Source organism: Ciona robusta, chromosome 1 (genome assembly GCF_009617815.1).
Source record: "Ciona robusta chromosome 1, ASM961781v2".
Lineage (NCBI taxonomy): Eukaryota > Metazoa > Chordata > Ascidiacea > Phlebobranchia > Cionidae > Ciona > Ciona robusta.
In genome coordinates, this window is record NC_143235.1 from 4,484,344 (window position 1) to 4,510,299 (window position 25,956).

Consider the following 25,956-nt stretch of genomic DNA (forward strand, 5'->3'; position numbering starts at 1 on the left):
GTGATTTCAAGTACAATTTTCGGATTTATTATGTAGACTAACCAGTGCATTCAGAATATACATATAAGTTCTCATCGCCGTTCTACATACTGCTACTGTTGTTTAGAAATGTTATTGGACAGAACGGCCCATTCTGGGAAGTTGTCCAACTGGAAGAAGGAATTTCCAAAAGTGTTAATAGATAATGTAAGGACGATAAGGCCGATAATCTTTAACATCCAACCAGCTTTAATAAAATCCCGGACCTTTACGTGTTCGTATGTAACAGCGATGGCGTTTGCGGGAGTTCCTGATGGTAGCATGAAGGTAAAGGATGCAGAGAAAACCGTTGAAATGAGAATGTACAGTGGGTGGATATGTAAGACTTGGGACTAAATGAAAGCATAAAAAGTAGTTAATTATGTACATTTTAATCCGAATAGGCGAGGATGGTGCGACTTTTACGAATAAGAATATTGTGGCAGTTTACATCACATGGAATTTAAGATATAGTAGAGTGGGGGAAGATGGGACACCCTTTCTTTCCATATTCTCGTCCAATTAGATTGTAAACAAAGAACATTAAAAGAGTTATTAAACGGTATGCTGTCGGCTCCCATAGGCCGTTGTTAATTGATTAAAACACGATCAGGATACTTGGATATTACGTACTAAAGGTGTCCCATCTTCCCCTGCCCTACTATATAGATGACTCATTACAGAAAAAAACTACATAGATACTAAAAAATATGTCGACCACTTACCAGTTGAGCCAATATGGGGACAAATGTTGAGGCAAGAGCTGTATTGTTGGTAAATTCTGTTAATATTGAAATGATGATACTGACAATTGAAACAACAATCCAGGGTTGAAGGCCACTAAGAAATAGAAGTTGAACTCCCACCCATCTAGAAAGACCTGATTTCTTAAGTCACAAAAAAGTTGTAAATTAGATTATAGTAGAGTGGGGCGAGATGGGACACCTTTTAGTAGGAAGGGGAAGATGGGACACCTTTTAACTCTATTTTCTCATTTAGTAGTAAACAAAGAATATTCGAAGAATTATAAAACTATATCCTCACGACTCCCATAGACCGTTGTTATTGTTTAAAACACGATCAGGATATTTGGATATTATAAGCTAAAGGTGTCCCATCTTCCCCCACCCTACTATACCTTATGGCAAAACACAAAAATGATTTTTCTTCATTTTCCTTGTATACTGCATAGTGGTAAACTAGTTCATTTTTCATCGAACAGTTGTCATTGTTGAGCACGTATTTGGACATATAGATCCGTTTTCACCGAACAGTTGTAGTTGTTCTTGCTTTTTTGTATACAGTGAACGGAGGTTTCGTTACAGATATATGTAATAGAGTGGAAAATTGTGATATTTAGGCACCCGTTGCCTTATGTTTCAAAAACAAGTAAATGACGATTTTTGGGTGTTAGCATGAATTTGTACCATAGTACCTTAATTAATTGGCAACGCCTAAAACAAATATTAAACACACAAAATGTAATATTTGCGATTTGAAAGCAGGCGAAGTAAGATGGGACCGTTAAAATCCTTGTTAAATTTAATTATAAAAAATATTTAATCTTTTGATATAATATCGAACGCTTTGAAAACCAAATTTAAACATACTAATATTATACAGTAAATTTACCTAACTGTGCTAGTTTTTTACCACATAAACAAGCTTAAATTGATATTGTTGTGCTAATTGGCATCTCATAATTCAGGGTGTTTTTTACCGCTGCCTATTTTTCTCATGTCTATTTTTCTCTCTAAAAACTAATTTATCAAAACAAAATTAAGCAGTACAAAATATTTCAGTCCAATTTTTTAAAGCTATGATAATGGATTATTGGTTCAAACTAAAAAAATGTCTAAAGAATTATTTAACCGTATAGTTACGACTCTGTAAGACCGTTGTTTCGGTATATATGAGATATGAATGAATGTAACTTACTTTATCCTCGCGTGGACGGAAAACGACAGTCGTTATCACACGAGTTTAGCACCTCGTGCCAGCTTACGAGTTGCCATGTATGTTACTTTGTGGGTGATTATTTTTTTGGGATTTTTTTTTTATTATGTATTGCTGATAATTTGGACACCATTAGTGACCGCTGGGTTGGAGCAATTGTCGTTAAGTGTCTTGCCCAAGGACACATGCGCCCACAATGGTAGCAACGTCGAGCCTTGAACCCATTTCCTCTGTGTTACAGGCAGGCGCACTAACCACTATGCCACGGCGCCGGACATATTATATGCAGCATGGTGTTCCAGATCTATTTTCTCACCGTACTGCCGCTAGCTAGTGCAAAAGCTCCACCAAGAAGCAGAGCCACTTTCCAAGAGAACTTTCTTTGCATTGTTGGCCAGTCTATGATCGGTTGAACAGGGTGCATGAACCTTGTTCCTGAAAGGTAACACATGTATTGCAATTATACCATTTGTTATGAGTTTTGCCGGTACTGTAATGTAACCTGCTTATACGTCTTCAAAAACGAAACACTTTGCTTTGATAATTCTTTAAACATATTTTATTTACTGCCAAATGGGAGGATAAAAAAAACAGCATGGACCAATCGTGTAAGTTCTTTAATTTTTTAGATTTAATAATGTTTTGTTTTTCTAATTTGCGGTTTTCAAGCGCATTCTTTTACAAGTTGTTCTGTTTTTTGAAACTTCGGGGGTTCCTTTAGATTACATTTGAGCATTTCTATCAATGCACAATATTGATTTTTGGTTAGTATGCCCCTTTAACTTTAAAAAAACGGTGTTAAACAGAAACATTGGTTTTTAAAGGAAGAACAAACCGTAATAAGGTACTTATTTTGAACTTCCATAACTCATAAGCTGAATCATTTTACCTATATGCCCTGAAGCACACACGGGCATCCGTAACCTTTCGTGCGATTTTCTACTTTATCATGTTTTTTTTCGCTTCTACCTTTCTCTACTTTTTGCAATCAGACTGTCGTGGTTTAGTTATTTCATGTATAGTACTGTGGGGCAAGATGGGACACCTTTAGCCCATATTATCTAAATATCCTGATCGTGTTTAAAACAATTAACAGTCTATGGAAGTCGTGAGGATAGATTTTTATAACTCATTAAATGTACTTTGTTTACTATCAAATGAAACGAAGAAATAGAATGAAAAGGTGTCTTATCTTCCTCCACTGTACAATATGTATAAAGACTTACGATAACCCCGTGTCCTACTACCGGGTTATTTTCACAGCCTTATGGCTTCTTACTTTTTTGGCCTACCTTGTGACCTGCAAAGAAATTCCGGTCTCTCTCTAGGAAGAATAAAAAGAAGAAACGACATGGTTATGGCAACAGTTCCGTCAGAGACATTGCCATAAAATATTTGACCCCAGCCAGTTATAAAGCCAGGTTTGCGAAACAACCACAGTAGTGCAGTCAGAATGAATATCACCAGAACTGTCCCTTCTTCCCACCTACAAGTAACATGCATAAAAACGGCAATTGTTTAAGGTATGAAATCAGATAATTTATTTTTTACCTTATTGACCCCAACTTTTTGTATTCACTTTTAATAACTGATTCAGTATTCAGTTCGTCTTCTGTTTTACCAGAGCAAGCAAATAAAGTCTTCAGGCCACACAATCTAAAAGTAAGTATTGAAAATATTTCGTATTTCTTCCCGCTATCTTTCCCTTTTTTCATGTCTTTTTTCATGTCGTTTTTCGACCACGCGAGGATAGTGTTAGCTTTTGCATGGTAGGAACGTGCATATAGTAGGGTGAGGGAAAATGAGACACACTTTCTTTCTAATATCTCGTCCAATTCGATCGTTAACAAAAACATTTAAAGAATTATAAAAGCGTAACCTCACGACTCCCACAGACCGTTATTAATTGTTTAAACAGAGTCAGGATGTTTATATATTATAGGATAAAGATGTCCAATCTTACCCCAAAGTACTATATATTGCCCCCGCTGGAATAGTCAAGCTCTACAACAAATCTTTTATTTAAGGTGACTGTACACAGTATTACCCGGATTTGACATATAACCAAATGAGCCAAAGATAAGTCAGAACTAGAAAGGCCAATGCAACTGGAACCCCAAATTTCATCCAAGCGACGAAAGTCAAATCTTGTGTGGTCTGTGGGTACAACCTATAAATCAAACAAGATGGAATCAGAAGTAATATAGTAGGATGGGGGAAGATGGGGCACCTTTAGTACATAATATCCAAATATCCTGATCTCTTTTTAACAATTAAAAACGGTCTATAGGAGTTGTAAGGATATGGTTTTATAATTCTTTGAATGCTCGTTGTTTACCACCAAATAGGACAAAAAATAGAATGAAAAGGAGTCCCATCTTCCGCCACCCTACTATAGATAGATTTAACATATGGATAGGGTGTGGTAAAATGGACATGGGCAAGTTAAGACACTTTTTTAATATAATTTTACCGGTACACATTTAATGATGGACGTTAACATATGTAACAGTATTCTCACGGTCCAGCAAGTCGCTAAGCATATAGACGGTTACCATTTTTTTAATTAAAATTCGGTTTTGAACGAATACTTCACTTTTTAATAGGTGAAAAATGCATAATACAGTCAACCCCGCTTAATCGGACCACATCGGGACCAAGCCAAACTGGTCCGATTAAGCGGGTGGTTCGATTAAACGTGGGCCGATTAAGCGGGGTTGACTGTATAAGGATGCTCATTTTGAAATAGCCTTACTCTTCGTATAGTGCTACCAGTACAGAGTTTGAAGGCGTTCCAATAATTGTGCATAATCCGCCGATGGTTGCCGCAAATGTCACACAAACTGTGACTCCGTTTCGCAACAACTTCATTCTCTTTTTATTGGCTTCTTCTTCGGCGTCAAATCTTATATTTACCTGCAAGTTACTTTTTTTATATAAATTATATAATATTCACATTTTATTAGCAACTAATTGACAATAACTTATGAGAGTTAAGAACGAAAAGGCTTTCCAAAACGTGCAATAATTCTTAAAGTTATGATCTGAATTGTTGTAATATCTTTTTGCAAGTGTTTCAATACAACGTGGACCTATAAATGTTCGCGTCTTCAGAGAGTCCAATTTAGGAAATAAACCAATAAAGTGTGACCCACCCGACGTAAATGGCGTATAGCCTTTACGCGTTAGCGCAGACAGCTAAAACATTAAAACAATATGCCATACTTTTTCGCGTGGTAAAACTTGGATACAAGAAATAGGACACCTCGGTTGTAACGACTATCGTTGCCTTGTCACGCTATGGGGTAAATAAGTCATTTTTATTCATTCAAACAAAGAAACGTCACCATGCCTAATTTTTTAATTAAGTTATTCGACCAGACATTTATATAAGGCTGAGGTAAGATTGGACATGGGGTAAAATGGGACAGGGGGTAAGATGGTTTTTTATTCCCTCTCTCGTCCTACATTTGGAAGTAAGTAAAACTATTTTTATAGAGTTATATAATTATATAGACCGTGGACTGTAAAAAAACATTGTTAATTGTTTAAATTCCATTTAGAAAATGGGGAATTTAAGAGTTAGCGGTACCCCATCTTAACCCAACAGTACAATATACCGTGTTACTGACTTATATACAAACACTATGTGATGCGGGAACAAACCTGTGTTACAACAACCGACGATGCTTGTTGAGATTCGCCATTATTCGACCGAGACTGAAATAGGAACCAGTTAAAGAAATATTAATAATATAAGCGCATTGGAAACCCAAAAAAACGGTTTAATAATAACAAATCATACAATGAACGTACTTCTAAGCCATCTGCATTTAAAGCTGGGTTTTCGTATCCGCTTATACTTTGGTTGGTCCCCGGTGCTTCTACCGTTTCGTTCGCCCTCTACAGTAAAAAATACACTTTATGTTCGTATCTCCTAAGACATTACGAAACTGCTAGGTCTTTAACATAACATAGTATAGTAGGGTGGCGGAAGATGGGACACATTTAGCGCAGAACATCCAAATACCCTGATCACGATCATATTCTGCTCTAGCAACGGTCAATGGGAGTCATCAAGGTGCGGATTTATATTTATTTGAATTTTCTTTGTTTACTACAAAATGTGACAATAGAACGATAAGGTGTCCCATCTTCCGTTATCCTACTATATACTATTATTATATATTGGATTAAACGAAGTCTGCGGTCGCGAACACGCGAAGATGTGCGGTAAGACACGAACACGCAAAAAACGTAAAACGACAATCGTTATACCACAATATAGAATTATGAAACAGGGACTTGAGTACAGTATTTATGATACAACATGCACACGTAGCCAAATACTGCTAAAACTTCTATAAAGATCGCTTACTTTTTTTCTAAGCATAGAAATTTTACTTTCTTCTAGTTCTCCCATCAGAGCATTCACAACAGGCAGAATCATTGCCACTGTAGCAGCATTGCTTATCCACATTGAAATAAAAAATGACGCTACCATGAAACCAGCGAACAAACTGTATCACAATAAACCATTATGAGTTGCCGGTGTAAGAAAATGGAATGACAGTTATAAAGTGTAAAACATACTTTAAAACAGCGTGTAAAGTGAGAAATAGCTATGTTACTGTTTTCTACCTCTGTGGACTCGTTCCAAAGAGTAACAATGCTCTTAAAGCAATTCTTTTATGCAGTCCAGTATTTTCCATTCCAATCGCAATCATTAGGCCTCCAATGAACAACCAGTTCGTGTCTATGAAATATGCCTTGCTGACTTCCTTTGAGGTCATTATTCCGGTCAAGGGAAAGACTATGAGTGGAATTAGTGACGTAACGGCCAGCGGAATTACTTCTGTTATCCAATATATTGCCATAACCAGAGTAATATACCCGCAGATGAATTCCTGTCAAAATTGGTGTCAGTAATATACTTTATAACTTCACATACCCTTCTGGGAAATGTGCTTTACCTTTCCTGTTACAAGAAGGGGCAACGGAAGTAGCATTACAGGAGTAAAAATGATAACCAGCGTTGACCTATATTTCCAAATTTGTTTTAAAAAATGCGGCAAGGCCATCATTTCGCAGTGTATGTGTTTAAACAGTTCTTTTTTATTTATTTTTTTTTATTAAAATAAATAAGGCATGTAGTAACAGTTGATTTCTAACGACCTTATCTGTTGGAATATGAATTTCTAATTACATTACATTTATTCGAACTTTAATACACCAAAACGGTGAACATCTACGCAACGCTAATACATCACAATTTGAAGATAATAACCCAATAACCGAAATATCTTTCTCTGTGTCAACTAACCCCACCTGCTACATCAATGCATAATATGAATTCGTAAATTGTTTGAATAAATATTTGGCTTTACGTTACAATGCAAGTATAAACCAAATTTGGTATTAATAAATAGAGTATAGTAGGGTGGGGGAAGATGGGACACCTTTCACAAATAATCACCAAATATCCTAATCGTGTTTTAAACAATTAACAACGATCCATGGGAGCCGTGAGGATAAAGTTTTATAAAAAATCGTTGAATGTTTGTTTACTACCAAATTGGAGGAGAAAATAGATTGAAAAGGTGTCCCATCTTCCCCCACCCTACTATATATAGAATACTCTATATCACCAAACTCCTATTAAAATCCCATACCGAAACATAATGTGCATTGTAATATATGTTTGATAAAACGTACAGTCCTGCGATTCGCACAACAGGTGTCCGTACAAATGCATTTAAACCAGCGATTCTTAAACTGGGGGTAAATTCTCCGTATTTAGGGGTAAATGAGCTATACCAATCAAAATTTACATTAGTTGACGGGACCGAAAATTTGCGCCAATTGTAGGACTTTACCAGACATTGAACAACTCGTTGCCAAAAAGCAAGCGCATTCGTGGCATAAATATATAGTAGGGTGGGAGAAGATGGGACACCTTTTAATTTCCTCGTCCCCTTTGGTAGTAAACAAAGAACTTTCAAAATATTATACAATCGCATCCTCACGACTACCATGAACCGTTGTTAATTGTTTAAAACACGATCAGAATATTTGAATATTATGTGCTAAAACTGTCCCATCTTCCCCCACAGTACTATATGACTGATGTAATTATTTGTTTTCGCTTTTTAATAAATGACTGAATTTCGAATATATTTTCTATTCATTATCTTATTATTTAACACGTAAGTAGTCATACTGGCGCTTTTTCGTCGAACACTTCTTCTTGATGTTGTGTCCTTAAAAACTGGTTATCTGTCCGGCGCCGTGGCACAGTTGGCGGTAATAGGTTAAATGCTCGTCGCTGCTACCATTGTAGGCATGTCTTTAGGTAAGACACTCAACGGCAATTGCTTCAACCCAGTGAATAATCATGTTAATTATTTTGTTTATTATCTAATAGAGGCATGTAAAAAGAAGTTTTACCATGTATACCTTATATAGCCTTTTCTAGAAGTCCTACTAAATATACCTACGGTTAAATATCACGCCGATAGTGACTGAATATTTCAATTTTCGTTCAGCGTTACGTATATGGTGGTCGTTATAAGTAAGTAAATATACAAAATGCCTCAAAATGCATTTGACTTTTAATCCCCTAACTTCATGTGCAGTCGCTTTTTCACTTTTTTTAATAATGATGAAAGAAACCCGAACTTTTACCAGTCTGTGTAATGGTCCACTGCGTGCGAGTTCTAACTTCTAAGAACTGAAACGTTTGCGTTTTAGAAATGATAGTCAACAATAGTGTTTTGAATGCATTAGAGCATGGCCGCCCAACTGAGCATGGTCCACTCAGCACATTGAGTAGGTTATGTTTACAGCGTTTATTCAAAAGTTTACAAAGACGAAACGTAAAACTGGAAATCCAAAAGAAGATTTTTCACAATCTCGTATTAGCCTTGTACGTTTTTACTCATTTTATTTACTTTTATATAACTTGAAAAATGTGAGACTGACCGTTTTCACATGCAATTTCAAACTTTAGAAGTTTGGATATTGTACAATCGTAGTGAAAACCGAAAAACATTGTAACGTCTTAATTTGCTTTATAATTCGCTCTTGCTTTGTAGCAGCGTGTTTATGTCCCCTAATTTTAATTTCTCATGCGTGTGTATTTTATGTGTTATGTGACGTTACAATTACGCCACGTTTGACTGCTGGTAATCATTTTTTATCTTTCTTTTCCTATCACCTCGCAGTCCAAGTGTACTGTTGTATTTATATCTGCCAACATCCATCTTGTTTGAATAGTTACCCCTGAGCAAAGTTAGTATAGACCAAGTTAGGAAACGGATTGTAAAACAAAGAGTCTTGTTATCCATTGTCTCGCGTCTATGACGTCATAGTCGCCACCATTACGGAGCCCACGGCATAGCATTTTATCATTGCTGGGTGCTGTTTTTCGTTTAAATATTGCGGTTTTTTAAAAACCAAGCACTTCTGCGCGTAAAAATGGCTTTCTACTAATGTTATATCTTATCACAATAATAAACCTCACAAAAATAATCAACTTTTCTTGAACACTTAATCGATTAAAGAGTAAAATAACAGGTATATTAAGTTTACTAATCAAAAACATAAAAGAACATGTTTAAAATATAAAAATACAAACAAAACGCATAACATTACCATAAACTGTTGTATCTAGCTGCAGTTTCACATGTAAATTGCCGTGATTTTACTTTTTGGCCCACAAACTTAACACGTATACCCGGCAACGAAACTTAAGGTATCTTTGTAAAATTTGCCAAATATCGAAGTGAAAACAATACTGAGTTACTATTTTTGGTCCTCTGCTTGAATTAGTAACCTACCTTTTCTGCGTTCCGTGACTTTATGAAATCGGAAAACGCGAACACCTTATCTGCTAGTACTTAAGCAGTTTGGAGCTGCATGTCCACTCATGTTGGATTATAAATGTAGTAAAGAATGGCTCTGTAGATTCGTAGGTATGATCATATACTATTATGTAAACTAAGCTGATTGCTGCTTGTCTTAATCGCCAACGTAAAGTACCCTTTTAAACCACACTGTACGCCGAAAACCAGTCAAAATATAAATTTACTTCACATTAATTCCTAGATTTAATATTGTATAACAAGATTTATATTAGAAATTATATTTTAAATGTTAAAACAATCGCTATACGTGTTTTCTAGCTTTGTATCGCTTACAAGAACTAAATGAACACATGCCGACCATTCATTTGTATAGGCGATTCACGCTCTGTGGGCTCCGTAATGGCGGACACGAGCGCCGTTTCCTAACTTGGTCTATACTAACTTTGCCCCTGAGCGGCCCTGTGTGTGCCTGCTATCTTGTCCTAAAATTGTTCGGTAGGTGCTATGTTTTTTATATATCGTATTATTTTGTGTGATAGTTTGTAAACCGTACGCTCTGTGTGTGTGTATCACTTAAGTGTCTGTGTATTATTTAATCGCGTATATATTTTTAGAAAACCGTGCGTACATACGTACCATACCGTGCGTACCCGTACAAAATAAATTCGTTTACAACAAATCAACGTACACGTTTTCGTCAATCTACAACTCTCGTGTGACCTGTCCGGCGACCCAAAGTTAGGAAACGGCGCTCGTGTCCGCCATTACGCACACAGAGCGTGAATCGTATATACAAATGCATGGTCGGCATGTGTTCATTTAGTTCTTGCAGGGGCGGATCCAGACATTTGCTTTAGGGGGGGCGATTTTGTTACTAAAAACTCGAAAACCTTTAACAGACAAAAGTTATATATTTTTAGCGCCGAAAACACACACAACAATAATGTACAAGAAAGGTCATAATCGAGCGAAATAGACGCCAAAATACATAGCCTACACTACAAAATCCAATCTGCGGTTTTTACTGTTTGCAAAACAGTTAATAATAGCATCTGGATCCATAACAATATCTCTGTGCTGGTGCATACTTTTTTTTAATTTAAAAGTTTTTTAATGTAAAAGTGCATACTTTTTTTTAATTTTTTTTTTTTTAATTTTTTTTTTTTTAATTTTTTTTTGTTCTACAGCCAGGTCTAGGGGGGGCGATCGCCCCATTCGCCCCCCCCCCTAGATCCGCCCCTGAGTTCTTGTAAGCGATACAAAGCTAGAAAACACGTATAGCGGTTGTTTTAACATTTAAAATATAATTTCTAATAAAAATCTTGTTATATAATATTAAATCTAGGAATTAATGTGGAGTAAATTATTATTTTGACTGGTTTTCGGCGTACAGTGTGGTTTAACAGGGTACTTTACGTTGGTGATGTGCTTGGTTTTTATTGGTGATGTGCTTGGCGCAGAAGTGCTTGGTTTTAAAAAAATCGCAATATTTAAACGAAAAACAGCACTCAGCAATGATAAAATGCTATGCTGTGGGCTCCGTAATGGCGGCGAATATGACGTCATAGACGCGGAGACAATGGATAACAAAGCTCGTTGTTTTACATTCCGTTTCCTAACTTGGTCCATACTAACTTTACCTAGGACGCGCCTCTGATAGACCGTTACAAACATATTTGGTGGTACCTTAATATAATACTTTATTATTGCGCTATGGCACCGTTTACTTTGCTTGGATGTATACGTTCAATATTTTAAAAGTATCACGATCCTGCCAGGACTCGAACCTGGAATCTCCTGATTCGTAGTCAGGCGCCTTATCCATTGGGCCACAGGACCGATATGCATAAAAGCACATATACTTATCTCATGTATTAGAGCTTACGTATAAGAGGAAGGAAGTTATTAAAGAAAGGTAATTTGGTAGTATCTCGTCCCATTTGGTAATAAACAAAGAACATTTAATGAGTTATAAAACCGTCTCCTCACGACTTCGATAGGCCGTTGTTAATTGCTTCAAAAACGTTATAAAGGTGTTCCATTTTACCACGCAGTAACCATACACCAAAGAATGAAACTTTTTTTGTTTCTTTGGTCACGATAACGAAAAGCGGGGAAGTTTACAAGCGCGAAAAGTCGGGGTAAAAGACATGAATAAAGCTGTGTGTTTTGTTTTAACATACAATTTAAATCCGACGTATGCTACTGGTCTGGTTTTTAGTTTTATTAACTTATTGAAAATTGAATGAATGTAGTTAACCCGAATGGCAATTTTAACATTTTCTAGCGGTAATATCTTTATGAACGCACTCTTCCCATTGCTGCACATTTAAAAATGGTAACCGGGAACCGCTTTGTTGGTTACTTCCTATTTGTATTTTTTAAAGCTTTGTCGACCGCGGTTGTAAAATTGATTAATTCAAATTATGCTACGTGCTCGTTTATTTAGAGCTTAACTCTCTTGTTTAATGGTATGCCTTGTTGCACCAAAACAACAGACGTTTGCAATGAATTCCGTTAAGTTTTAAATAACTTCCTTGTGCATGGATGTATACTAAACATTCTATGTTTGCTTGCAACGGTCCTGTGGCCCAATGGATAAGGCGCCTGACTACGAATCAGGAGATTCCAGGTTCGAGTCCTGGCAGGATCGCTTTCTTCTTTTTTTATGTGGGTACTGTAGATAAGCTAAAATAACGCTAGCACCAAAATTTCACAATTCCTGGACGCGTTTTTAGAAATCAACAAAGTGTCTCGTTGTACAATTTTTTTGTTTATTACCAAATGGAACGAAAAAAGAAACAAAGTATATTTTTTTGTTTTGTTTACTACCAAATGGAACAAAAAAAGAAACAAAGTATTTCCTATCTTACCCCACCCTCCTATACAACAGAGTATGAAAGTAATGTATGGACGTGTATCGTATGCATTTGTAACGTATTGTTTTTTGTGTATGTATGCGATGGGTCATTATTGTTCAGACACGCTACCGTACGGCACGGTGTTTCCTGCAGCTTCATCTTAAAAGTAAACGTATTTTTATTAACAAAATTTATGTGAGCACACGTCAAAAACTTCAAAAGTTTTCCCAACACCTTGGTGAAAATGAAGATTCGTCAACAACTAATATGTTTAGTCTTGGCCACTTTATTTTTTGTATTTATACAATGAATGTTTTACCTTTGTGAATATTTAGCAAAAATGATAAATTATAAGCTCTATTATATTAATCTTTTGTTGGTATGCTCCTTTAAGTTTTTCTTACTCCCGCGAGTTAATCAATGGATATTTTCAGCAACTTCCTTACTCTTGTAATAAAGCTCCAAGACACGAGCTTACTATATGCGTATAAGTTTGTATCGGTCCTGTGGCCCAATGGATAAGGCGCCTGACTACGAATCAGGAGATTCCAGGTTCGAGTCCTGGCAGGATCGTGGATTTTTTTTAAAAAACATCGAACTTACATCAAAACCAAGTAAATGAACGGCAGCGTGTCTAAACAATAATGAGCCATCGCATATGTACACAAAAATACGTTACAAATGCATACGATACACGTCCATATACATTAATTTCATACTCTGTTGTATAAGAGGGTGGGGTAAAATAGGATATACTTTGTTTCTTTTTTTTCGTTCCATTTGGTACTAAAAAAACACAATTAATTTACAGAATTGTACAACGCGACACTTCGTTGATTTCTAAAAACGCAACCAGGAGTTATAGTATTTAGGTGTAAACTTTATTTCCTCTTATCCACAGTACCCGCATATATTAAAATAAATGAACGCGATCCTGCCAGGACTCGAACCTGGAATCTCCTGATTCGTAGTCAGGCGCCTTATCCATTGGGCCACAGGACCGATACAGGAAATTAACGAACGTTTAAGATATACCAACACATCAGTAAGCTATTAAAAACTTAGCGGAAGTCATTGGAAAGGGCTGTTGTTTGGTGGCCGGACGCAATAACACAGAATATTAAACAAGAGAGCTAAGCTCCAAATGTATGAGCACGTAGCATAATTTTAATTAACTATTTTTACTACCACGCTTAAGCTCAATTAAAAAAAGAACTAACGAACAAAAGCGTTTCCCGGTTTTCATTTGTAATCGTGTAGCAGTAAAAAGGCTGTATTTTTAAAAATATTACACACTAAAAAAGTGTTAAAATTGCCATTTTGGATAGCTATTTTATATTAGCTTTTAATAATAAAAAAACTACAGACAAAAGATAGTAATAAAACTACAGACAAAAGCAGTGCATACATTGAATTTGAATGCTTCTTAGTATGTTCAAATAAAACACACAGTTTCATTTATATTTCACTATATGATGAGAACAGATGTCAAGACAGTTGTCATTAAATTCCGTTATGTTGTCTATGATTGGTCTCGGGCCATCACGTGGTACTGTTGTCGTATAGCACAGAAAAAAACACAAAACTAATATAATAGTTACTAAAAAAGTTACATACATGGTAACGTAAAGCTTTCCACGAGGTGTATGAAGTATAGCACCCGTGTAATAATAACTGTCGTTTTCCGGCCAAGCGAGGATATAATGCAAGCTAGATTTAAACGGCATGACGATAATCGCATAACATGAATGAATGTAACTTGCTTTATTCTCATGGTTATCATGATTGTTTTTGAAACAAATAACAACAGCCTATCGGAGTCGTAAAGATACGGTTTTATAACACTTTAAATGTTCTTTATTTACTACCAAATGGAACAAGTATTACCAAATTAGTTTTCTTTAATAACTTCCTTCCTTCTATAAGTAAGTTCTAACAGGGTAAACAAGAATATATGTGCTTGTTTTGGCATCGGTCCTGTGGCCCAATGGATAAGGCGCCTGACTACGAATCAGGAGATTCCAGGTTCGAGTCCTGGCAGGATCGTATTAATTTTAAAATAATAAGCGTATACATCCAAACCAAGTAAACGATGCCATAGCGCAAAACAAAGTCATATTTATTTTCCACCAGAATAACGTTGATTCGTCGTATGCAAATCCGTGTACAATTCCGCACGCGGTAGCGAAATCCAGACAAAACGGACGAATTCCGGATACTGCGTACAGCCACCTTAACTGTATTTTCTCGTCCTATTTATCAGTATACAAAGAACATTTAAATAATTTTAAAACTATATACCCACGACTCTCATATAGACGGTTGTTAATTGTTTAAAACACGATCAGGATACGGATACTGTGTGCTAAAGTGTCCCATCTTCCCCCACCCCACTATATGTTTTTTGTATGCTAGCTGTTAACTACGCATTCAGGGAATGTGTTCATTACTGAATGAAATGTAAGAATGAAATAGTAATGGACACCTAGTATTTGCTTCTAGTGCTAAAAATCTTGCAAAAAGTGATTTTCGGTGGCCGCTTCGTTTTTTCCGCACCGAATACTGTGTTTATATATACCAGACAAACTATTTTTTCCGAATTGTATGCGAATTCGAACGCGAATATTTGGCAAACAGATTCGCATATACAAGTGCTATACAATCAAATATTTCATAGTTTTTTATGTAATTTAGTTACTGTAAAAAGTAAACTTCACGATTTGTAAAGTCTCTTACGGGTAGCACCAACGAACTGTAACTCTTAAAGGGGGACTGTAACGTACATAAAGTAGGGTGGGCGAAGATGGGACACCTTTGGGTATAATATCTAAATGTCTTGATCGTGTTTTAAACAATTAACATTGGTCTAGGGGAGTCGTGAGGGTACGCTTTTATAATTCTTTGCATTTTTTAATGCAACTTTTAGTTAAAAACGGTTCCATCATTTGGGAATAGTTAAAAACGGGCCAAATTAAATGCAACTCTTAGTTAAAAACGGTTCCACCACGACGTGAATATATTAACGAAGAAAGATTGGGCAGTTACAACAAAGAAATAGAAACACAAGTAAATTGCCTTGTGTTATGTGTTGAACATATACATATCATTTTTGAGCTATAAGTAATGAAAAATTGTAAAAGACGCAATCAGACATGCGTAGTAATCCCCCATTGCATTGCCAACTTAGTGTACAGACATGCGTAGTTGCTAGTGGTCGAAGTTGAATGGTGGGCTAAGTTTTATAGTCAAAACAGAGAATAGTAATGATAAATTACTCGCTGTAAAACACTATAGCCAATTTCGGTGTATCTTTTGTGCTTTGAGGAGAAGTGTACGATAAGCATAGACTGCAATGCTCGTTGCCGCCTGAGCGGGGGGCCGTATGTGATTGGGCAGGGGAAGAGGGGACACCTTTATTACATAATATTCAATTATCCTAATAATGTTTTGAGCAACTAACACCGGTCTTTGAAAGTCGCGAAGATACTGTTTTTATAATTTTTTAACTTTTTTTGTTTACTACCAAACTGGTCAAGGAAAATAGAATGAAAAGTTGTCCCGTCTTCCCCCAACGTACTATGACAATTTGTATATTGGTGTACTAAAAGTTTGGACAACCGTTGGAACGGAGTAAAGAATTAAAACTACAAATCTATAATTGGGATGTACAAAACACAGATTTATTTGCTCAGGTTCAATACAAACATGAATATACTGTACAAGATATATAATGATTTATCTATTCAAGCAATAATGTACAGATATTTTACTAGAACGAGCATATGTTACGGCAACGCACCACGCATCCAATTTCTTTTCTTGGTAGAGTTTCTCAAATGAGAATGCACTATAATGACTAAGATAATAGGAAAACAACTGTAACTAAATAAACCTCCTTGTCAAAAGAGAGAAAAAAAGAAAAAGAGTTTAATTCAAAAACTTAACGGGAAGTCATAAAACAAAACGTAATCTATCGTTAACTATAACAGCGTAACGATTGTTCCTTGTTTTATCTTTGCGTGGCGGGCAACCACAGTCTTAATGTAACACGGGCGTTCTGTTTTACACATATCATGCCCACTTGATTGTTACTGTATATGTGACGTTATGGGAAATTGATTTTGGAGAATGTTTACTTTTGTATGGCTGACAGTTTAGTTTAGACCAACCGTAAGTAACGATTTCATTAAAGTAATCGGCCTAAAGTGTCTTTTCAAAGAAACATACCCTTTCAAATATATCAGCGGCGGTTTATATATTACAAAAGAAAATATTCATCTCTTTATGTTCATCAAAACATCTCTTCATAATCATCAAAACTTTTCACTAAACTTTGCAGAAAATACTTCTTGTCAGTTAACTTTTCCTTATTCATGCAGTATAACATTTACATCATAGAGTAGAGGGTTGGTTTATACTAGAGTAACTAGACTGAGTATATAATTTGCTCGGCGATAATAGCGTGGTGAAATCAATAAATGCATTGACGAAGCCGTTTTTCTAAAGACAGCGTGTTTGAAATAACATTATGCTTAAACGATACAATATTGAATTAAAATGGATACATCTAAGAAACTCCAACAAAAGTGATCTTTAGCGAGCAAGATGCATGTAACTTACTTTACTTTATCCTCGAGTCGCTGGAAAGCACAGTCGTTATAACAAGTGAGTGTTCATACACCTCGTGCCAGCGTACGAGTTACCATGTATGTTACTTTGTGAGTGATTATGTTTTAGATGATTTTTTTTTCATTTTTTATGTATGGCTGGTGATTTGGACAACCCATTAGTGACCGCTTGGTTAAAGCAATTGCCGTTAAGTGTCTTACTTACGGACACATATACGCACACAATAGTAGCAGCGATTCGCCTTGAATAATTGCGGCTTTAGAATGTTCCTTCTGCAGTGCGATCATTACTTCATTAAGCCATATATGTGGCCAGGCTTGTGTTAAGATGAAAAAGAAACAGAGAATGAAAAAGGAGAAACATAACGCGAAGTTATGAAACAAAACTAAATTTTCCAGCTGGAGTATCATAAACAGTCTAAAATATATTTGATCAATTTGGTTCTATGACGCCGGGGCTTGTGCGTTAGGTTTACGGAGAAGAAAAAAAAATTACTACTGAAAACGAATGCTTCGGAAACAATCAAACCGTGCTAAATGTAATAAAAGCCGCTCAGTTTTGCAATAATTCATCATTTCTTTCAAGAAAAAACGTGAGTAACTGATTTGTTCTTGTGTGCTGGCTGGTATAATTACTTATTTATTGCAGATGAACAAGTCAGCACTTTTTCTCTTGTTTCTCATCGGACTCATTGTCCTTACTGAAGCCACCCAGAGAGTTCCTACTAGGTGGACTGATCGTCGTCGCCGTCGTCGCAGATGGGCAAACGCAAGGTGGAACCAAAAGAGCAGCATGCTTAACGGTAAGCATATACGGGATAAAATAATATGATGAGAATGTCGCAAATAAACGATTGTAATTCACTGAGAGTGATAAAAACTTTCACAACACAAAAAAATGTGTTGTCTGTTATTTTGGGGTTTTCAATCGAATGCTGTATAGTAGGGTTTGGTAAGATGGGCACATTCATATTCTATTTTCCCCTCTTATTGGGTAGTAAACAAAGAACATTCAAAGACTTAAAATAAATCCGTTTTCCATAAACCGTTATTGATTGTTAAAAACACAATCTTTTGGATATTTGGACATTATAAGCCAAAAGTGTCCCATCTCCCCCACCTACGACATTCGTTATAGTTAAGAAACAGTATTAGAGAATTTAAAATAATCGTTTGGTTATTTCAATTAACGTAAACTCTCTTACAGACGTCATGGATGCCATGGAAGAAAGTTATCTGTACGCACTGCAATAAGCGTCCATTGTACAATGTTTGAAATCGGATGATATCAATAAATAATACACAATGCGAGAATATTAAAGTATTTTTTATTAGTGTCCAAAACCTTGTTTTATCTGGTATCAAATTTGAAAGACCGGATAATGCGAACATTATTACTTAGATGTTTTCGTAGATATAACTAATTGTACGATGCTGGGGAAGGGGACACATTTAAAAACGCAAAAGAGTTTTTGAGTATTGATGTATACTGCTGTAAAGTGTCGTATACTCTTAAACTCGCGTTGTAATGTTGACCCTTCCAGTGCGATAGTTGCATAACGTGGACATATGGACAGGAAATACAGTAGGGTGGGGGAAGACGGGCCACTTTTTATTCTGTTTTCTTGTCCCAAAAGTACCATTACGACAAAACACCGCTGTTAGTTGTTTAAAACACGATCAAAGTATTTGAATAATATGTGCTAAAGGGGTCCCGTCTTCCCCTCCTACTATGCCATTAATAAGTGACACAAAATTATACCCGTTGCTGGGAGGAGTTATGATATAAAGTACCACATCTCTCAAACTCACGTCGTATGTTCTTTTCAGTCCGATAGTTGAATAACGTTTAGGAGTTAGGGGTTGGTCGGGGGAAATATACGCCGATGGGGGAATAGTCACGGGAGAGGTATAGCCGGGGGGAATTAGCCGAGAGAAATAGCCGGAAGGAAATAGTCCCTGGGGGGGGTTAGTCACGGGAGGGGGGAATAGTCACGGGGGGATTGTCACGGCGGGGAAATAGCCGTGAAAATAGTCACTGGGGGGAAGTAGCCGGGGGAATAGTCACTGGGGAGAGCAGCCGGGGTAATTAGCCGGGGAGGAAATAGTCCCTGGGGGGATTGGCCGGGGGGAAATAGTCAGGAGGGGGAATGGTCACGGGGGGGGATAGCCCAGGAGGAATGGTCACTGCGGGCAATTAGCCGAGGGGAATAGTCACTGTGAGGAAATAACTGGGGGGAATTGTCACAACGGGGAAATAGCAGGGGGGATAGTCACTGTGGAAAAATAGCCGGGGGAATAGTCAGGGGGGAAGCAGTCGGGGGAATAGTCACTGTGGGGAAGTAACCGGGGGGGGGGGGAGGTGAGAGTCACTCTGGGGAAGTAGCCGGGTGGGAATAGTTACTGTGGGGAAGTAACCGGGGGGGGGTAGTCACGGGAGAGACAGCCGGGTGTAAATAGTCAGGAGAGGGAATGGTCACGGGGGGGGGGGATAGCCGGGGGGAATAATCACTGTGAGGAAATAACCGGGGAATAGTCACTGTGGGGAAGTAGCCGGGGGGAATAGTCACTGTGGGGAAGTAGGCGGGAGAAATAGTCACTGTGGGGAAGTAACCGGGGGGGGAGGGGGCGGAACAGCCGGGGGGAATGGTCAGGAGTGGGAATGGTCACGGCGGGGGGGAATAGCCCGGGAGGAATGGTCACTGCGGGGAAATAGCCGGGGGGATAGTCACGGTGAGGAAGCAGTCGGGGAGAATAGTCACTGTGGGGAAATGGCCGGGGGGATCGCCGATGGGAAAACGCCTGGGGGAATAAAGCCTAGTACCTTTAAAATCGTAACCCTACAGTTCGAGACTGGCGCTCACTACTACGCTTTGTCGCAGAAACGGAGATGTATCAAAAAGAACCAAACAGCATCGCATACGTTGTCACAGCGCACCACACATCCCATTGCTTTTCTAGGTACAGTTTCTCAGATGAAAATGAGCAAAGATAATAAAGAAACAAAAACAGGATAACACAAACGCTCTTTCCAAAAACGGAAATGAACAAAACAAGTACTTCGAAACATATCGGGAAATTATTAAAGCAAAACGAAAGATCACGGTAGAGTTTCTCAGATATATCAATTACAATTCAATATTTCATCATTTAAGCATATTATTATTTCAAACACGCTGTCCATACTTTATAAAAACGGCTTCGTCAATGCATTTATTGGTTTCACCACGCTATTATGCTGCCTGTCCATACGTTATGCAACTATCGCACTGAAAGGGTCAATATTACAACGCGAGTTTAAGAGTATACGACACTTTACAGCAGTATACATCATAACTTAAAACTCTTTTGCGTTTTTAAATGTGCCCCCTTCTCCTGCATCCTACAGATATTTATATGGTAGGGTGAGGGAAGATGGGACACCTTTAGCATATAATATCCAAATATCCTGATCTTGTTTTAAACAATTAACAACGGTGCATGGGAGTTGTAAACATACAGTTTCATAATTCTTTAAATGTTTTTTGCTTACTATACCAAATTGGAAGAGAAAATAAAATGAACAGGTGTCCTATCTCCCCCCACCCTACTATATCTACGAAAACATCTAAGTAATATAATGTTCGCAATATCCGGTCTTTTAAATTTGATACCAGATAAAACAAGGTTTTAGACACTAATAAAAAATACAACTTTAATATTCTCGCATTTTGTATTATTTATTTATAACATCCGATTTTAATTTGTACAATGAACGCTTATTGTTGTGCGTACAGATCATTTTCTTCCATGGCATCCATGATTTCTGCAAGAGAGTTTACGTTAATTTTAATAACCAAACGACTATTTTAAATTCTCTAATACTGTTTCTTAACTATAAAGAATGTCGTAGGTGGGGAGAGATGGGACACTTTTGGCACAAAATGCCCAAATATCCTGATCGTGTTTTCAACAATTAATAAGGTCTATGGAAAACGGTTTTATTTTAAGTCTTTGAATGTTCTTTGTTTACTACCCAATAAGACGGGAAAATATAATGAGAATGTGCCCCATCTTACCAAACCCTAATATACAGCATTCGATTGAAAACCCCAAAATAACACAGACAACACATTTTATTGTGTTGTGAATATTCTTATCACTCTCATATAAACTACAATCGTTTATTTGCGACATTTTCATCCTATTATTTTATCCCGTGCGCTTACCGTTAAGCATGCTGCTCTTTTCGTTCCACTTTGCCCATCTGCGACGACGGCGACGATCACCAGTCCACTCATCAACAGCAGCAGTAATGGTTTCGGTGAGGACGAGAAGTCCGATGAGAAGCAAGAGAAAAAGTGCTGACTTGTTCATCTGCAATAAATAAGTAATTATACCAGCCAGCACACAAGAACAAATCAGTTACTCACGTTTTTTCTTGAAAGAAATGATGAATTATTGCAAAACCGAGCGGCTTTTATTACATTTAGCACGGTTTGATTGTTTCCGAAGCATCCGTTTTCATTAGTAAAGTGTCTTCTTCTCCGTAAATGTAACGCACAAGCGCAGGAGCAATAGAACCAACTTGATCGAATATCCTTTAGAGTGTTTATGGTATTCCAGCTGGAAAAGTTAGTTTTCTTTCGTTTTGTTTCTATTTCTTTAATTCTCTGTTTTCGACAGAACCGTTTAATTAACGTGTTGGTGTTTCTTCTGTATCTTAACACATTCCTGTCCACATGGCTACGTGATTTAACGATCCCACTGCAAAGGGAATATTCTAAACGAAACTATCATTTGTGCAGTTTAAGAGAATGCTACATCGTGCATCAAAAACCGAAACTAAAAGAAATCAAATATTAAAATTAGAAATATTTCCGAAACCTCTCTTTATACTAATCACACTTTTCTAAACTTTGCAGAAAAAAACTTCTTGTTCGTTAATTTTTCTTTATTCATGCAGCATAACATTTACATCAAAAAGTAGAGGATTGGTTTAGACACTAAGTATTTAATTCGCTTGGCGATAATAGCGTGGTGAAACCAATAAATGCATTGACGAAGCGGTTTTTATAAAGTATGGACAGCGTGTTTGAAATAATAATATGCTTAAATGATGAAATATTGAATTGTAATGGATATATCTGAGAAACTCTACCGTGATCTTTCGTTTTGCTTTAATAACTTCCCGATATGTTTCGCAATACTTGTATTGTTCATTTTCTTGCTTGGAAAGAGCGTTTGTGTTATCCTGTTTTTGTTTCTTTATTATCTTTGCTCATTTTCATCTGAGAAACTGTACCTAGAAAAGCAATGGGACGTGTGGTGCGCTGTGACAACGTATGCGATGCTGTTTGGTTCTTTTTGATACATCTCCGTTTCTGCGACAAAGCGCAGTAGTGAGCGCTTGTCTCGAGCCGTAGGGTTACAATTTTAAAGGTTCTAGGCTATATCCCCCCAGGCGTTTTCCCATCGGCAATCCCACCGGCTAATTCCCCGCCGTGACTATTCCCCCCGGCTATTTCCCCACAGTGACTATTCCCCCCGACTGCTTCCCCCCTGACTATTCCCCCGGCCACTTCCCCATAGTGACTATTCCCCCGGCTACTTTCCCGGCGTGGCTATTCCCCCCGGCCATTTCCCCACAGTGACTATTCCCCCCGGTTATTTCCTCACAGTGACCATTCCTCCCGGGCTATTCCCCCCTCCCGTGACTATTACCCCATCGGCGTATATTTTCCCCGACTAACTTCAAACCCCTAACCCGTTTTGTGACACCTTTCGCAATCAGCATTACATAACACCAGTCCTTAGCCAGAATCATGTGATGTCAGTTTATTAAACCTGACGTCACGAAATGACGAAATCTGTTCAACCGGAAAAGTGACTTGCATTTTTTTATTCGACGTGGGAAAAGAACCAAATAGGAAACCAAACGCATTAAGATTTCTGTGGTGAATTTAGTTAGATGAGTGATAGATAATACTATGCATGTATTATGAGTTGCTCTGCATAGCATGTGGCATATGTTTTATTCATTCACTTCTTACGACAGGCAACGTTAACTTAAACCTATGGTTGTTTCGTTATCATCTTAGCGCCTCCCCATCGCTGTTACAGATTTCCTATCAATATGGCTACGTTATTCAACTATCGGACTAAAAAGAACATACGACGTGAGTTTGAGAGATGTGGTACTTTATATCATAACTCCTCCCAGCAACGGGTATAATTTTGTGTCACTTATTAATGGTATAGTAGGAGGGGAAGACGAGACACCGTTAGCACATAATATCCAAATACACTGATCGTGTTTTAAACAACTAAGAGCGGTGTTTTGTCGTAATGGTACTTTTGGGACAAGAAAACAGAATAAAAAGTGGCCCGTCTTCCCCCACCCTACTGTATTTCCTGTCCATTTGTCCACGTTATGCAACTATCGCACTGAAAGGGTCAATATTACAACGCGAGTTTAAGAGTATACGACACTTTACAGTTTACATCATAACTTAAAACTCTTTTGCGTTTTTAAATGTGCCCCCTTCTCCAGCATCCTACAGATATTTATATGGTAGGGTGTGGGAAGATGGGACACCTTTAGCATATAATATCCAAATATCCTGATCTTGTTTTAAACAATTAACAACGGTGCATGGGAGTTGTAAACATACAGTTTCATAATTCTTTAAATGTTTTTTGCTTAGTATACCAAATTGGAAGCGAAAATAAAATGAACAGGTGTCCTATCTCCCCCCACCCTACTATATCTACGAAAACATCTAAGTAATATAATGTTCGCAATATCCGGTCTTTCAAATTTGATACCAGATAAAACAAAGTTTTAGACACTAATAAAAAATACAACTTTAATATTCTCGCATTTTGTATTATTTATTTATATCATCCGATTTTAATTTGTACAATGGACGCTTATTGCTGTGCGTACAGATCATTTTCTTCCATGGCATCCATGATTTCTGCAAGAGAGTTTACGTTAATTTAAATAACCAAACGACTATTTTAAATTCTCTAATACTGTTTCTTAACTATAAAGAATGTCGTAGGTGGGGGGAGATGGGACACTTTTGGCACATAATGCCCAAATATCCTCATCGTGTTTTTAACAATTAATAAGGTCTATTGAAAACGGTTTTATTTTAAGTCTTTGAATGTTCTTTGTTTACTACCCAATAAGACGGGAAAATAGAATGAGAATGTGCCCCATCTTACCAAACCCTACTATACAGCATTCGATTGAAAACCCCAAAATAACACAGACAACACATGTTATTGTGTTGTGAAAATTCTTATCACTCTTATATAAACTACAATCGTTTATTTGCGACATTTTCATCCTATTATTTTATCCCGTGCGCTTACCGTTAAGCATGCTGCTCTTTTCGTTCCACTTTGCCCATCTGCGACGACGGCGACGATCACCAGTCCACTCATCAACAGCAGCAGTAATGGTTTCGGTGAGGACGAGAAGTCCGATGAGAAGCAAGAGAAAAAGTGCTGACTTGTTCATCTGCAATAAATAAGTAATTATACCAGCCAGCACACAAGAACAAATCAGTTACTCACGTTTTTTCTTGAAAGAAATGATGAATTATTGCAAAACTGAGCGGCTTTTATTACATTTAGCACGGTTTGATTGTTTCCGAAGCATCCGTTTTCATTAGTAAAGTGTCTTCTTCTCCGTAAATGTAACGCACAAGCGCAGGAGCAATAGAACCAACTTGATCGAATATCCTTTAGAGTGTTTATGGTATTCCAGCTGGAAAAGTTAGTTTTCTTTCGTTTTGTTTCTATTTCTTTAATTCTCTGTTTTCGACAGAACCGTTTAATTAACGTGTTGGTGTTTCTTCTGTATCTTATTAACACATTCCTGTCCACATGGCTACGTGATTTAACGATCCCACTGCAAAGGGAATATTCTAAACGAAACTATCATTTGTGCAGTTTAAGAGAATGCTACATCGTGCATCAAAAACCGAAACTAAAAGAAATCAAATATTAAAATTAGAAGTATTTCCGAAACCTCTCTTTATATTCATCACACTTTTCTAAAATTTGCAGAAAAAAACTTCTTGTTCGTTAATTTTTCTTTATTCATGCAGCATAACATTTACATCAAAAAGTAGAGGATTGGTTTAGACACTAAGTATTTAATTCGCTTGGCGATAATAGCGTGGTGAAATCAATAAATGGATTGACGAAGCCGTTTTTATAGAGTATGGACAGCGTGTTTGAAATAATAATATGCTTAAATGATCAAATATTGAATTGTAACGGATATATCTGAGAAACTCTACCGTGATCTTTCGTTTTGCTGTAATAACTTCCCGATATGTTTCGAAATACTTGTTTTGTTCATTTCCTTTTTTGGAAAGAGCGTTTGTGTTATCCTGTTTTTGTTTCTTTATTATCTTTGCTCATTTTCAACTGAGAAACTGTTCATAGAAAAGCAATGGGATGTGTGGTGCGCTGTGACAACGTATGCGATGCTGTTTGGTTCTTTTTGATACATCTCCGTTTCTGCGACAAAGCGCAGTAGTGAGCGCCTCTCTCGAGCCGTAGGGTTACGATTTTAAAGGTTCTAGGCTATATCCCCCCAGGCGTTTTCCCATCGGCAATCCCACCGGC

The 25,956-nt window shown here is 37.2% G+C and overlaps 3 protein-coding genes, 2 long non-coding RNA genes and 5 other non-coding genes across 13 annotated transcripts; 5 read left to right on the forward strand and 5 right to left on the reverse strand.

The window, feature by feature from the left end:
* Window positions 1–11: 11 nt before the first annotated feature.
* Window positions 12–8,271, reverse strand: LOC149741645 (Na(+)/citrate cotransporter-like). 4 transcript variants are annotated; one of them, XM_089885920.1, is made up of 12 exons: window positions 6,948–8,271; window positions 6,616–6,881; window positions 6,353–6,494; window positions 5,791–5,877; window positions 5,641–5,694; window positions 4,730–4,890; window positions 4,022–4,144; window positions 3,526–3,630; window positions 3,267–3,460; window positions 2,291–2,409; window positions 744–799; window positions 12–371 (listed from the first exon to the last, which is right to left on the reverse strand). In XM_089885920.1, exons 1-12 carry the CDS (start codon window positions 7,056–7,058, stop codon window positions 248–250), a joined length of 1,542 nt encoding a protein of 513 aa, XP_089742046.1. In that variant the 5' UTR covers window positions 7,059–8,271; the 3' UTR covers window positions 12–247. The 4 variants fall into 4 exon arrangements, 3 of the variants coding, with proteins under 3 accessions (XP_089742046.1, XP_089741886.1, XP_089741968.1); XM_089885760.1 differs by having other exon boundaries at window positions 744–905; XR_016385789.1 differs by having other exon boundaries at window positions 257–371; window positions 744–888.
* A 420-nt stretch (window positions 8,272–8,691) lies between these two features.
* LOC149741646 (uncharacterized) lies at window positions 8,692–10,845 on the forward strand. The gene is made up of 2 exons (XR_016385800.1): window positions 8,692–10,334; window positions 10,454–10,845. It is a non-coding gene; the product is annotated as an uncharacterized LOC149741646 (long non-coding RNA).
* Window positions 10,846–11,605: 760 nt separating this feature from the next.
* On the reverse strand, window positions 11,606–11,678 carry Trnar-acg (transfer RNA arginine (anticodon ACG)). Its single transcript has one exon. It is a non-coding gene; the product is annotated as a tRNA-Arg (tRNA).
* Window positions 11,679–12,419: 741 nt separating this feature from the next.
* Trnar-acg (transfer RNA arginine (anticodon ACG)) lies at window positions 12,420–12,492 on the forward strand. The gene has a single exon. It is a non-coding gene; the product is annotated as a tRNA-Arg (tRNA).
* A 708-nt stretch (window positions 12,493–13,200) lies between these two features.
* Window positions 13,201–13,273, forward strand: Trnar-acg (transfer RNA arginine (anticodon ACG)). The gene has a single exon. It is a non-coding gene; the product is annotated as a tRNA-Arg (tRNA).
* Window positions 13,274–13,629: 356 nt separating this feature from the next.
* Trnar-acg (transfer RNA arginine (anticodon ACG)) lies at window positions 13,630–13,702 on the reverse strand. The gene has a single exon. It is a non-coding gene; the product is annotated as a tRNA-Arg (tRNA).
* Window positions 13,703–14,673: 971 nt separating this feature from the next.
* On the forward strand, window positions 14,674–14,746 carry Trnar-acg (transfer RNA arginine (anticodon ACG)). Its single transcript has one exon. It is a non-coding gene; the product is annotated as a tRNA-Arg (tRNA).
* A 3,017-nt stretch (window positions 14,747–17,763) lies between these two features.
* Window positions 17,764–18,649, forward strand: LOC149741652 (uncharacterized). The gene is made up of 3 exons (XR_016384583.1): window positions 17,764–17,921; window positions 17,978–18,131; window positions 18,536–18,649. It is a non-coding gene; the product is annotated as an uncharacterized LOC149741652 (long non-coding RNA).
* A 2,378-nt stretch (window positions 18,650–21,027) lies between these two features.
* LOC149741653 (uncharacterized) lies at window positions 21,028–22,530 on the reverse strand. Its single transcript, XM_089887481.1, has 4 exons — window positions 22,469–22,530; window positions 21,741–22,074; window positions 21,537–21,684; window positions 21,028–21,133 (listed from the first exon to the last, which is right to left on the reverse strand). The coding sequence occupies exons 1-4, from the start codon at window positions 22,528–22,530 to the stop codon at window positions 21,087–21,089; spliced, it is 591 nt and encodes a 196-aa protein (XP_089743607.1). The 3' UTR covers window positions 21,028–21,086.
* A 1,645-nt stretch (window positions 22,531–24,175) lies between these two features.
* Window positions 24,176–25,687, reverse strand: LOC149741654 (uncharacterized). Its single transcript, XM_089887482.1, has 4 exons — window positions 25,626–25,687; window positions 24,895–25,231; window positions 24,691–24,838; window positions 24,176–24,287 (listed from the first exon to the last, which is right to left on the reverse strand). The coding sequence occupies exons 1-4, from the start codon at window positions 25,685–25,687 to the stop codon at window positions 24,241–24,243; spliced, it is 594 nt and encodes a 197-aa protein (XP_089743608.1). The 3' UTR covers window positions 24,176–24,240.
* Window positions 25,688–25,956: the final 269 nt, after the last annotated feature.